The following is a 13,183-nucleotide window of genomic DNA, read 5'->3' as shown; positions in this document are numbered from 1 at the left end:
ACTGGAACATAATCATGAGAATGATATCTCATCATATTTACCACATTCAAAGGGAGCAGATTATACTGGGCATCTAGCCTAGGGGTTGGGAGTTTTGGGGCCATCCTAGAATTTCCTACCACACCAAATGATAGGATGAGAAGCTAAGTCCAGTACTACAAGAGATCATAAAAATGAGATCATCACACAGATTCCTTACACTGTCAAGTTAATAAAATGGATGCTGCATGCTAGCAAATTAGACTAGATAACATCTAAGATCGTCCATGGCAGTATGTAGAATGGAGTAACTCCATTTGTGTATTCAAGAAGACTTTCTAAACCACCTTTCTTTCTTCCACTCTTTCTCTTATCTGATAAAGAGATGCATGTGAACATTTTATATTAAATTCATTTATCTTCATTAAGATTCCAAGTTCTTATATTAGGCAGTTGGGTCTGTAGACCTCAAATCCCCTCATTAACCCCAAAGAGTTGTTATAACCTGTAATAGTTAACTATTGCTGTGTAACAAATTATTTGAAAACTTAGTCACTTAAAACAACACACAGCTTCTGTGGCTCAGGAATCTAGGCAAAGCTTAACTGGGCCCTTTACTTAAGGGTCTCTCACAAGCCTGCAATCAAGATCCCACTGGGATAGGATGTGTTTCCAAACTTAGTCAGTGGCTGCTGACAGGATTCAGATCCTTGAGGGCTGTTGGACTGAGGGGCTCAGTTTTTAACTCACTGTTGTCTGGAGGTCATTCTTTGTCACATGGGCCTCTCCAGCATGGCAGTTTGCTTCATCAAAACCAGCAAGAGAGAGAGTAGCATGATGGACATCACAAACTTTTGTAACCTAACCTCAGAAGTGGTATCCCATCCTGCTTGTGTTATTTAATTCATTAGAAACAAACCCTAGATTGGGCCCACACTCAGATGGAGAGATGTGAATGCCAGGAGGACAGAGGATGTTAGGGTCTGTCTTAGAAGTATGCCTGCTGCCTGAGTGAGGGAATGATGTAGCAGACTGAGGAGAAACTAATAAAGGTGCCTGTTTCCAAGAAATGAAAGAAAATAACCTCTTCCATTACATTCACTTATCCAGAGCCAGAGCAAATGAACTTGACTGGACTGAGCTCATGATGGAAGTAGCCAGCCCTTGTCTGAGTAGAGAGGGCAAATCAAACCCAACGTGGAGAAGCTAAGTTCGGAATCAGAGAAGAAACATTAAGCATCAGGTCCAAGGGACAAGCCTGGGGCTGTAGATAAGAGAAGGATAAGAGGACAAGAAAATGGGAATACTGAGCTAATGTACAACCAAAATATTAGGCCAGATAAGGCAGACAGGTTGTGAATGTAGCTACGAACAAAAAAACAGTGCTTAGCACTGTTTTACTCACAGGCAGCCTTTCTAGTTTTAAAGACACAGGGCTGGGCCAGACTTTTTCTCTGTTGTTGAAAGTCATAAAGCAGTATTGCTGTATTTTTATTTTAAGTTCAAACAAATAGAAAATGTAATGGTTTAGAGGAAATGTTGAAATTGGAGAGGAATTGCTATCCAAATGAAATTAAAAGTCCTGAAAATATTCTTTTTTTGGCTAAAATTAGATTATGTATTTTCTCCCAAAATGCATAGATAGTGTTTTGTATTGATGGATAATTTAATTCTCCTCTCCAAATAATATTTGCATCTGATGCATCATTCTGCACATCAGCGTAATCTAGCTTAGAACGACTATTGGTGAGGGGATCAATGGTTTCTCCTCTGACTGTTGGCTGTTTTTAATTTATATTTTTAACATTACCTTATTTTAGCCTTAATAACAAATTAATATCATTATTAACATGTTGAAAACAAAGAACAACTCATTTCTGGAGGAAGAAATGTAGTCATATTTAATTCCCTTTCTGCTTCTAATTCTGTCTTCAACTAGATTACAAAAATAACCAATTACTTTCATCCACCTTTTTTTCACATGCCTGGAAATAAACTTTAAATTTTGTAAATTTTGTAAATTAGCCCTTATTTTGAGGGCTTATTTATTGATACCTATTTTAATCCTAGGTTATTTCATTATAACTTTTCTTAAACTCACTTTTTTATTTCTTTCTTTAAACATACTCTTGAACAATATTACAATTTGCTTAGTTCCTTCATTAATACTAGCAATCGACTGAACAGCAACTAATAAATCAACATGTAGCAATTTAAATCCCTATTAAAATTTGTCAATGCCAGATCCAAACTGACAGTTTTGCTTATTCATAAAGTGCTCACATTTTCTTCCCATACTTTCTCCTAAAGATAAATAGATCAGATAGTTCAGGATGAAATTAAACACGGCATTTCTATATTTGGGGGTTACCTTTCATTGTTTGAAAAAAGCCCAATAATTCTGAGGTATTATCTGTTCCAAATCTTAAAGGTTATGATTTGCAAGACATCAAAGTATTTTTCAAAATATTTTCTCTAAATACCTACCATGGTGTCTGAAATTCATACTCTTGTGACTCTTATGGGCTGTTTAATGCTAGGCATAGATATAGAGATATGCATAGAGACATGTAGATATAGATTAATGCAGACATGGAATATAGACAAAGATAAGTATTGCACCACTGAAAAAAAGTTGCTTCAATCAGGCAAAGGCCCTGACGTGATGATAATAAACTTAGAGGGCTGTGTATGTGTGTGTGTGCACATGCATGTGTGTGTGTGTGCTGAGTTGGAAGGGTGAAACATCTAGAAAAAGCTGTGCCTCAGGGGATGTAGATCAGGAGTGGAGCAACAAGATGTGAGGAAGCCAGAGTAGCAGATGAGGAATGATGACACCTGCTTTTTCTAATATGTGAAAAATCCAGAATACATTAATTTAATTTTACTTCTTAGTCATGCCCAAGAATTAAAGGAGGCTTTAAAAAATAAAATTACAACTTGAAATATTTTTTTCCTTTTTTGGGTCCAATCATATTTTAAACGGCACTCTGTACTTACAAGACAAATCATACACAGGTTCATCACTACACTTCTGGAGTTTTGTATTTGTAACTGCCAGAAATAACTAACTAACTAACTAACTAGATTCTTCCTAGGAAGAAATCTCTTCTAAATTTGGAAGCAACTCCAGTGAGAGCTTTCATTGTTGAGAATAAATGTCTGTTAAGAAAATAGTCTATTAGTTAATTTTTAAATGTTGTCAGTTGTGTTAACTTGTAAGAAAAAATAATTGTTTATTCAATATGTAAGAAGTACTTGACTTTATCTACGTTCACGGTTGCCTAAATGCAGGGTCAGAAATGAAGTTGAATGTGCCAGCACTGTACTGTTCTCCTGCATTTTTTCTTCCCTTCCTCTATTCCTGTGACCTCTTACACTTTCCCAAGTGTATGAGGTGACACTGATCGTCTGCTGGTGAAAAGGTCTTCTTTATTCATTGAAACAAGCCCTCTAGGCTTAAAATAAACCTGAAATAAGGGAAAGAGCAAGGTTGAAGACAAAGTATTTGGAAACTGGTGAGTCCCTATAAATTCTAGTTTATGGATGGTCACGTATGCCGCCTACATAGAAAACCAATTCTAATGAATACATTCCAATGAATACATTAAAAATAGAAGATGATCTTCTGAATTTTAAAATATTTATTAGATGGCATTTTTTCTTATCATTTTACAAACCGTTTGGTCTATTGAAGTCCTCTGTGTACTACACTAAGTTATAAAAAGGACGCTTCTAAGACATTTGAATGAACTAGGTAAATATTCCTGAGTATTTCCTTTGGCTCATTTGAGGAAGAGACAGGGACATTGCAAGAGGGAAAGAAGTTAGGAAGGACAAAGGACTGAAATGTAACCACATCATGCCTTGTTATTTTTCTAGGATCTCATGATTCCTTCAGCTTCTACATTGATGAAGCCTCTCCAGTGGGGCCTGAACAGCCAGAAACTGTCCAGAATTTTGTCTCTGTGTTTGGAACTGTAGCCAAAAAGCTGATGCGGAAATGGCTGGCCACTCAAACAATGAACTTCACTGGTCAGCTAGGAGCTGGGATCCGTTATTTTGATCTTCGAATTTCCACCAAGCCCAGAGACCCCGACAATGAACTCTACTTTGCTCATGGTTTGTTCAGTGCCAAAGTCAATGAAGGCCTGGAGGAGATCAATGCATTCCTCACAGATCACCATAAGGAGGTAGTATTCTTGGACTTCAACCATTTTTATGGGATGCAGAAATACCACCATGAAAAACTGGTCCAAATGCTGAAAGACATCTACGGGAATAAAATGTGCCCAGCGATTTTTGCCCAGGAGGTGAGTCTCAAGTACCTGTGGGAGAAGGACTATCAAGTGCTGGTCTTCTACCACAGCCCAGTGGCTCTGGAGGTGCCCTTTCTCTGGCCAGGCCAGATGATGCCAGCTCCCTGGGCCAACACCACCGACCCAGAAAAACTGATCCAGTTTCTTCAGGCGTCCATCACTGAGAGAAGAAAGAAGGGGTCGTTTTTTATATCTCAGGTGGTGCTGACCCCCAAGGCCAGCACCGTGGTCAAAGGCGTGGCCAGCGGTCTCAGAGAAACAATCACAGAAAGGTAAGTGTCTTTAAAGTATCAGGAGAAATTTTAAGTAATTTAACCCAAATTCAAAGAGCTAGTAACTTACGGAGCTAATAAAATTCATACTCGTGTGTGTTAGTTTCCCAGCTATCACAACAAAGTACTACAAGCTAGGTGGCTTGATACAAGAGAAATTTACTGTCCCTCAGGTCCAGAGGCTAGAAGTCTGAAAGCAAGATGTCAGCAGGATCGACTCCCTCTGAGGGCTCTGAGGGGGAACCTTTCCCATGCCTCTCCCCTCAGGGTCCATTAACTTATAGATGCATCATTCCAATATCTGCCTCCACCTTCACATGGCATTCTCCCTGTGATTCTCTCTCTTCTCCTCTTATAACCGGTCATATTGGATTAGGGTCCACCCTGATGATCTCATCGTAACTCCACATCTGTAAACATCCTGTGTCCAAATAAGGTTACACTTACAGGTACTGGGGATCAGGACTTCATTATGTCATTTTGTAGGACACAGATCAACCCATTGCAGCATGCACTTTGACTCCACATCTGGTTATCTTTTCATAGCACTCCTTTTCACATTTGTGTAGCACTTTATAGATTACAAAGCCCCTTCTCTACTATTTTCAGGTATTTTCATGTACCTAATTCCATCTGATTTGTGTAACAACCCTGGGAAGTAGATATTGTCTCACAGATAAAAATTAAGGTTCAGAGAAGTGATATGTTTTGCCTAAAGCCACTTGGCAATGAATGATGACACAAAGACTCAACCCCCATTCTTCTCAAGCCATAAATCTGTGCCTTTATGCTATACTCTAAGCAAGAATCATCCTCCAGAGGGTAGACATTTCATTGATTAAGCCCAGCCATACATGTAGAGTAGTGATTACCTGTGAGGTATAATTAACAATCACCAAAGATCTCTGTAGCTCATTCCCCTGACACAAAATGTAGAATTGTACATATTATTTATTCTTTTCAGTTAAAGTACTAAGCAAGACAAACATTGTCTGAAGAGCAAACACAATTCCTATCACACCTTTTATCTTTAATTGATATTTTGAATTATGATAAAGAGAGAGTGCATGAATATCTTGCTCAGGGTCTTTGTAAGAAAAGACAAGAAAATGAGGAGAAAAGACAAGGAGGTGAGAATGCTATGGGTGGCCTTCCAGCATAGCATATAGGGTGAGAAATGGCAGATGAAACTTGTAGTGGGGCAGGCACACATTTGCAAGAAGGCTCTTAGCCAGGCTACTGGGAACTTCATCCTGTGAACAACGGGGAGCTGAAAAAATTATATTTAGTGGTGGAGTGACTTGACCAGGTCTGCATTTTGAGTAGATAATTGATGAAGCATGGAGGGTAGATGGGGTGGGGAGAGTGAGCAGTTAAGAGGAGCCTGGAACTGTTTTAGCAAGGAAGTGCAAGGCAAACTGAAGAAGTGAGAAAATGTGGGAGGGGACAAGATGGCACAACAAAAGTTAGGGTGAATTGGTGGCTATTCAGCTATATTTTGCGTGAATGAGAGAAAAGAGTTAAGAATTAAGTTTCTTCTTGAGAAGCAGGACGAGTGATGGAACCATTCACAGAGGCAAGAAACAAAGGTACACAGACTTCCGGAAGCGGTGGGGAAGACACAATCAGGGTTATGCCAAGTTTAAGTGCTAGTGGGGCATCCAAGCACATGTGGCCAGTTGGCCATTAGGAATGTAGGCCGACTTATTTGGGGAATACTGGCATTTTTTGGCAATGAAAGCCACAAGCAATTGGAGAGGAAGGGTTCTTCCATACAAAACTATAACTTCCTTCTGTTATTCAGATGTTAGCTGAGATCTCCCTGTTCCTTCAGTTCAGATAAGACTCCTAACCCTTCGCTGTACACCCTACACAAGTTTAAAGGCTTCCCTAAGATTTCTGCTGATGTCTGGGTTTCTTACATCCTGATGTTATGAGCCTTGCTGCTTCTGGATTACAAAATTTGATGAACGATTGTCCCATGTGGCCTGTCCATGTCCCACCCTGTGTAATTTGAGACATGGAACTTGCTTCTTGCTCAATTTCCACAATGGTTTATTTGGACTTTACTGAAGATCTGAGGAGACAAGGGAGAATTTATAATCATAGTGCAGATGATTTAAAGTTGAATTTTAGACTCATCTGGAATTACAAATTTCCTGGCCTGGCACATCTCCTGATGACATCTGTACCACTTTTCGCTGTAGACTCAAGTCCTCTGACTGAATCCTCTCCTCCATCTCTTTCTCCTTGTCCTTTTCTCATCTGTTTTCTCTCCCCCACCCCTATACTGCAGTGGAGACTCTGCACTCTCCTCTGGATTATTATACCAAACTATTCACCTCTCTCCCTGGCCCTAAGCCTCCATTCAGTTAGTCCCATCAATGTATTCATTGGAAAAGAAGACTTTTTATTTAATAGCACCACCTTCTACAAAAATTACTTGTTCTGGTAAATAACAACTTACCACTTAAAAATGAGGATATATAGTATATACACATGAGTGTGTTGTTTTTCAGATTTACCCCAAACAGCCCCCAGATTTTGAGGAATTCCCATGAGAGATGGGTCTGGGGATCCGCCGACCCCAATTCTCTTTATTTCTCACCACACTTTTAATGAAAAATGCTTTGCTTTTAACATTTACATATTGGGCATGAAAGGAGTCTTCCCTTCCAGCTTTACCTTCTGTTGTATAGTTTTATGCTTAGGAAAAGAAAACACTTTTCCAAATAACTTGCCTACTTTGCACTTGGCCAAGAACCATACCCTGCTTCCATACCTGTGCAGGGAATAGCCTTTGGGAAATCAAGAAGCAAAATCTACTCAAGGAATAAACGACTTTCAATTCTCTCTCTTATGGCATTTCATTAAAGCTTTGCAAGCTATAAGTTGAACTGCTTTTTGGCTACTTATGCTTTAGTACAGTATTACCAAAGTAGGATTTGTGGAATAAAGATCAGATAAGTTAGGGAAGTGTTGAAAATGATTAATATATATCTACACAACTCTCCCAAAAGAGTCACAGTGCACATTAGCTTATAAAAGGCACTAACAAGTATTTTAGCAAAGAATCCTATTTAAATTTAACTAATAATAATGTTTTCCAAGCACTAAATACTTTTTTCCAGATAGCACTTATTAACAGCCCATGGAATTAATTTTGACAAAACGTCCTCAGCCACCTGCTCTAATTCAGAACTTCTCACTTGCCTCTGGCTTATAAGTCTGCAATAGTAGAGCTGTATCATTGAAAAGAGAGAAGTGGGAAAAGAATTTTTAAAGTATAAATGAGAACTCTATAGGTAGAATCAACTTTTGTCTGTCTAAGATTATGCAAATGACTTGCAAATGATTTGCAAATATGTCTGAACCTGGCTGTGACACTTGCGCTGTAAGCATTCTCAGTGGCGTTTGTCTCAGTACTGGAAGACCTCCTTTTGAACCAGTTGTGAGGGCTGTATTGTGCGTATGGTGTTAATATGCAATTCATAGGTTTGGGTTGGTTTGATTTGGGCATATTTCAGCTTTCTGGGGGAGGCCTATAGGGAAGGGTCGGGGTTAGTCCTTGGATAATGCCTTGCAAAGGTAATTTACTTACTCTTGGTGTAGTCAGTGACAGAACACTTGACTCCCCAAGAACATATTTCCTCTCTCTTCTCACCAAGCGAAAAAGACTTTTGCTGCCTGTCCCTTGCTCTTATGCCAAAGCAGTTCATTCAGAAAGTCCTTTGCCACCAAAGGAGAAGTCACTATGCAATGTTAAGACCTCTCTGGGCCTTTGGTATACTTTTGTCTGCAAAATTTGGAGTTTGAATTCAATTGTCTCCAAGATTCTTTCCAGTTCTAAAATCCTACAATTCTAAGATCCTGCTTTTGACTAGTTTCTCTATAATTCTTTACTATGCCTAATATTTGGGTTAACAAAACTCTGAGCACGTGAATTTAGAAAACAGTGTTTGAAGATGTGGGTGGCTTTCAGGGAAACTCAATCAAGCCTGGATTTAGGTTCCATAGCTTTCAATCTGGCCACTGGTTCCAAATACTGCAGATGCATTTTCTACACTTCAGCAATGCCAAAAGACACAGATTTTTTTTTTATTTCTTAAAGACCTATTTTTAATTTATTTTTCAAACACCAGCTTTTGCACCTCACCCCCACGGAATTCACACCTTCTTAAAAAGAAGGTATGCAACTTGAGTCAAATCTTTCCCTAATTTGTGGAAGTTTATTAAATTGTAAGGTTTTTTTTTAGTTAAAAAAATTCTGTTAGACCACCTGTCAGAATATTTAAGGAGCAGTTCATCTCTGTAAGTAAACTGATGCTGAATGAATTTACACGATGGTTTTACAGGCCAACAATGTAGATGATGATGATAACACTAATAATAATGATGGTCTATTAAGTGGTTTCTGTCTGTTTAATACTAGGCTAACTGCTCTGCCTATTTATTCTCATGATCACAGTCATCGCCTTGAAGCTAAGGCAGAATTTTCAGGATGTGGCTGGTTTTCAATAAGCACCCATTTTACTCATGTGGGGAAAGGAAGGCAACTACATTGGCTGAATGCACATTACAGGCCAGACCCTGTGCTAAGGGCTTACATGAGTTGTATCCATTCAATCCTCCCTGCAGCCTTGCAAGGTAGGCATGAGATCCGTTAGAGATGGAAGACTGAGCCTGAGAAATGTCTGGTACTTTCCTCCGAAATTCCGTATTAGTCTAGCAAAGCCAGGATTATTATTTGGGTCTGACTCCAAGTCCCATGCTTACTCCTACAAAGTAGGTGAAATTCACATTCTTAGCAATGGATGCGTATAATACGTTATTTATCATCTTGGAAGGCAGAGTCAGATCTAGAGAGCTGGGAAGGTAACGTATACTGGCAGTGTGGCGGGCAAGACTGTGAGAAGGGCAGATTGAAACTGTGTGGCTTGGCCTCAAGAAAGCAAACCCAGGCAGCATGCTGGCAGGGGTCCCTCAGGGAAGCACTGCTGCTGTTGAATAACAGAAATGAAGGGGACTTAGAGGTGACCTGGCTCAATCCTCCTTGCCCTGTATTTATTGCCCATTTGACTATTTTCCATTTAGTAAGGAAACTAAGGCCAGAGGAATGCTAAACAGTCACCCAAGGTCACAGAGCTAATGGGCAGCAAAGATGGAGTCTTATTCCAGGTCTTCTGGCTTGCAGGCACAATTCTGCCCTCCACACTTCAGGAAGGGATGAGCACAGAAAATGGACAGAAAAATGTGGGTGTGACCAGAGAATATCAGGCTGCAGGGAACAGCATGAAGTGTGAACCAGCTTTCAGTCTGCACCATTCATAGCATAGCATAGTGCCCTGGAACCTTGGCTGGAAGGGACAGATGTCAGGCTGGGGATGAACCATGGATTTTGTTCAGGGCCAGCCTTCCCTGGGACCTCTCTCTTTCTGTTTCAGGAGCACAATAGACTGTTTTTTCCATTCAGTGGGGACACATCCCAGCTCACAACCACACCCCAACAACACTCTGCTGCCCGATTTATCCTATCAGTGCCTGGACCCAGCAGGTATGGGACTGGTCTCTGGGAAGGTGTTCCCCTGCAAACCAGTCATCTTCAAGTCTTAGCATCTTTGGGGAGCCAAGGAACATCTCCCTGAGGGACAGAGACTCAGAATGGTTCAAAGACAGCTACAGGGTGACATGAGAGAGCATCAATCTTCATGAAGAACAGATTTCTGGCTCTACGTGCCCAGGCCATGCCCCTAAATAGGTCGCTGCACTAGTAGAGCTAGTCTACTATCAGTCTATTCAGTAAAAGTGAAAGCTGCTTTCTCAGGCTACATATGCCTAAAGAGAAAGAATATCAAAGGCATTATGGAAAACCAGCATTAGAATAATTGTTTATGTTTTCATCATAAGATCCATTTTTCAACATGTATTTATTGGAGGCTTCATTTGTTCAACAGATGTTATTCCCAATTTTCAATTTAGGAAACTGAAGGTCAAAAAGACTAAATAATCTGTTCAGGCAGTGATGTGAGGCAGTGCTGGGATCAATTCAGAATGTGGGTCTTCTGCCAAAACTCTAATTCAAAAAGATACATGCACCCCAATGTTCATAGAAGCACTATTTACAATAGCCAAAACATGGAAGCAACCCAAGTGCCCATCAACAGACAATTGGTTTAAAGAGATGTGGTGTGTGTGTATACACACACACACACACACACACACACACACACACACACTTCATTTATGAAATATTACTCAGCCATAAAAAATGAAGTATTGCCATTTGTAGCAACATGGATGGACCTAGAGATGATCATACTAAGTGAAGAAAGTCAGACAGAGAAAGACAAATATTATGATATCACTTATATGTGGAATCTAAAAAACAATAAAATAAATCTGTATACAAAACAGAAATAGACTCACAGACATAGAAAACAAACTTATAGTTACCAAAGGGGAAAGGGAGGAAGAGAGAAATAAATTATGAATATGGGATTAACAGATACAAACTACTATATATAAAATAGGTAAGCAGCAAGGATTTACTCTATGGCATGGGGAACTATACTCAATATCTAATAATAACCTATAATGGAAAATAACTTGAAATATGTGTGTGTGTGTATCTGAATCACTTTGCTATACACCCAAAACTAACACAATATTATAAATCAACTATACTTCAAGAAGAGTCTGAGTCTTTTGAACCACTAGGACAAGAAGTCTGGCTTGTCAATCAGAAGGAAGCTCCAGAAAGCTCCTCTTTTCCTAGCCCAGGGCTAGGAAACTGGACAGTGCTTATGCCGCCCTCAGAGGTTCTGACTGAGCACCTGATGCTCAAAGATTTTCATTTCTAAGAGACCCAGGTGAGCCTCACTTTAAGTTGCACTGCTCCTGCCTGCAGATAAGCTGCACCTCAACCGCTCCAACCAAAAGAGGAACTTGGTTTTAAGAAATCTGGAAAGAGAATCAACCCCAAGATTTATCAGTCCCCTCCCCACCTCAGGTTCTGGTAGTCCTTCTTTAAATCTAAGCTATGAGCCCTTGACCCACAGGCCCTGCTAGATTTAAGTTCAAATTTGCTGGTCCTATCACTAAGGTAGAGCTGCTGATAGTTCATTTCCAAAAAGTGGTCCTCAGCTATTCTCTCCCATGTGTTTCTCTCCCAAGTGACATAGCTTGAGCCTAGGATTGCTGTGCTTCAGAAGCACAGGCAAAGGCTCCTGGGAGGGGATCTTTGTTCCCCTGGGCTCCGAAGCACATCCCATGGGAGAAGCCTTAGTAACTTCCAGACCCAGTGTCTTCCACCAAAACCAATCAACGTTACAGCACCAATTAACATTACAGCTCTTTGCCACCCAATGGCCTCACCAGCCCTGATTTCAAACAGTAAAAAAAGACTTCCGACCTAAGGCTTTGTGACAGAAGAGTGGTTTTAGCCCGGGTCATGCTGAGGTTATGGTAGGAATGGAGGGCTGTCTGTAACTCTCTCCGTTTTAACAACTTTTGACTCAAGAATTTTTGAAGCAGGAGTGCACATAAAAGCTCTTGCTCTCCTTCATTCTGCTGATGTTATAAGATTAAAGTACAGGCAAATAGAGATAGACTCCTTTCATTATTTGTAGCAGGAAAGTCAAAGACTGGAGAGAATTGCCAGCTATTGAGAGGTCAGATACCCATTCAGTGCCTTGTGTGTGTGTGTGTGAGAGAGAGAGAGAGAGAGAGAATGTGTGTGAGAGAGAGAATGACTTAGGATAGAAGTCTCTGGAACTCACTTTTCTGATGTGGATTGATGGAGTTTAATGTCTGAAGAGGAACTAACCTAGTATGTAGCTGGTACTCACAAAAAGCTGAGCAGGTGGGTTGATGGGGTAGAGGGAATAAAGATGAAGTGTCCAGGCAGCAGGAATGTTCATCAGTCAGATCATGGCACAACAGTGTAGGGACTTCAGCCAGGAACTAAGGGGATGAGAGGCTTGTTTGGGGTTTGAAAAGAACCATGACACGGATTGTCAGGTAGATGATCAAGTAAGAGGTTTCTGATACAAGAAGTAAAATGGACTGGATCCAGACAGCTCAGACCACATTCTGAGGCAGTGAGGAGGAGGCCTTCGGGAGGACATACACCATGAGAACCATGACGTCCCAGTGAGACAGTGATAGAAAGGACTTCTTATAGAATCAGGATTTAGGCTTGGGTGACTTGTGAGAAGGTTTAAGGAAGCAGAGGTCCTCTCTAGATTGGATGCCGTCAGGACAAGTCTATAATTGGGTATCTCAATAAGTCTCAGCTTTAGGACTAGAGAGAGGATAAACTATAATTGGTAAAGAAGTTCATTTTCGTCTAGAGAGGTCAATGTTCTATATTTTGTGGGTGACATTGTTTCTGTGCTCAGGCAAAATTATAAATATCCTTTTTTTAATCTCACTTTCTCATGGTCTCAAGCAATCTCGCCTGAGGTTGGTATTCTGGGAGATTATGTCCAGCAGGAGTAGAACGTGACCTAGGTGTGAGAGTCAGGGCAGCTGCCAGATGTCAGGACCTGCTTTTTCATTGCTTTCCTTTTACCTCTTTTCAGTGAAAGGTGAAGGGCAGACTATCACTTATTT

General features: G+C 40.3%; 1 protein-coding gene across 1 annotated transcript in view; it reads left to right on the top strand.

The window, feature by feature from the left end:
• PLCXD3 (phosphatidylinositol specific phospholipase C X domain containing 3) overlaps positions 1-13,183 on the top strand; it is a 154,804-nt gene that overhangs the window by 93,641 nt on the left and 47,980 nt on the right. Inside the window, exon 2 of the mRNA XM_010957360.3 lies at positions 3,862-4,570. Coding sequence (XP_010955662.1) covers positions 3,862-4,570 — 709 coding nt within the window. The remainder of the gene's footprint in view (positions 1-3,861; positions 4,571-13,183) is intronic.

The sequence above is a fragment of the Camelus bactrianus genome, chromosome 3 (assembly GCF_048773025.1).
Source record: "Camelus bactrianus isolate YW-2024 breed Bactrian camel chromosome 3, ASM4877302v1, whole genome shotgun sequence".
NCBI classification, from domain to species: Eukaryota; Metazoa; Chordata; class Mammalia; order Artiodactyla; family Camelidae; genus Camelus; species Camelus bactrianus.
This window is presented reverse-complemented; position numbering and strand designations above follow the sequence as displayed.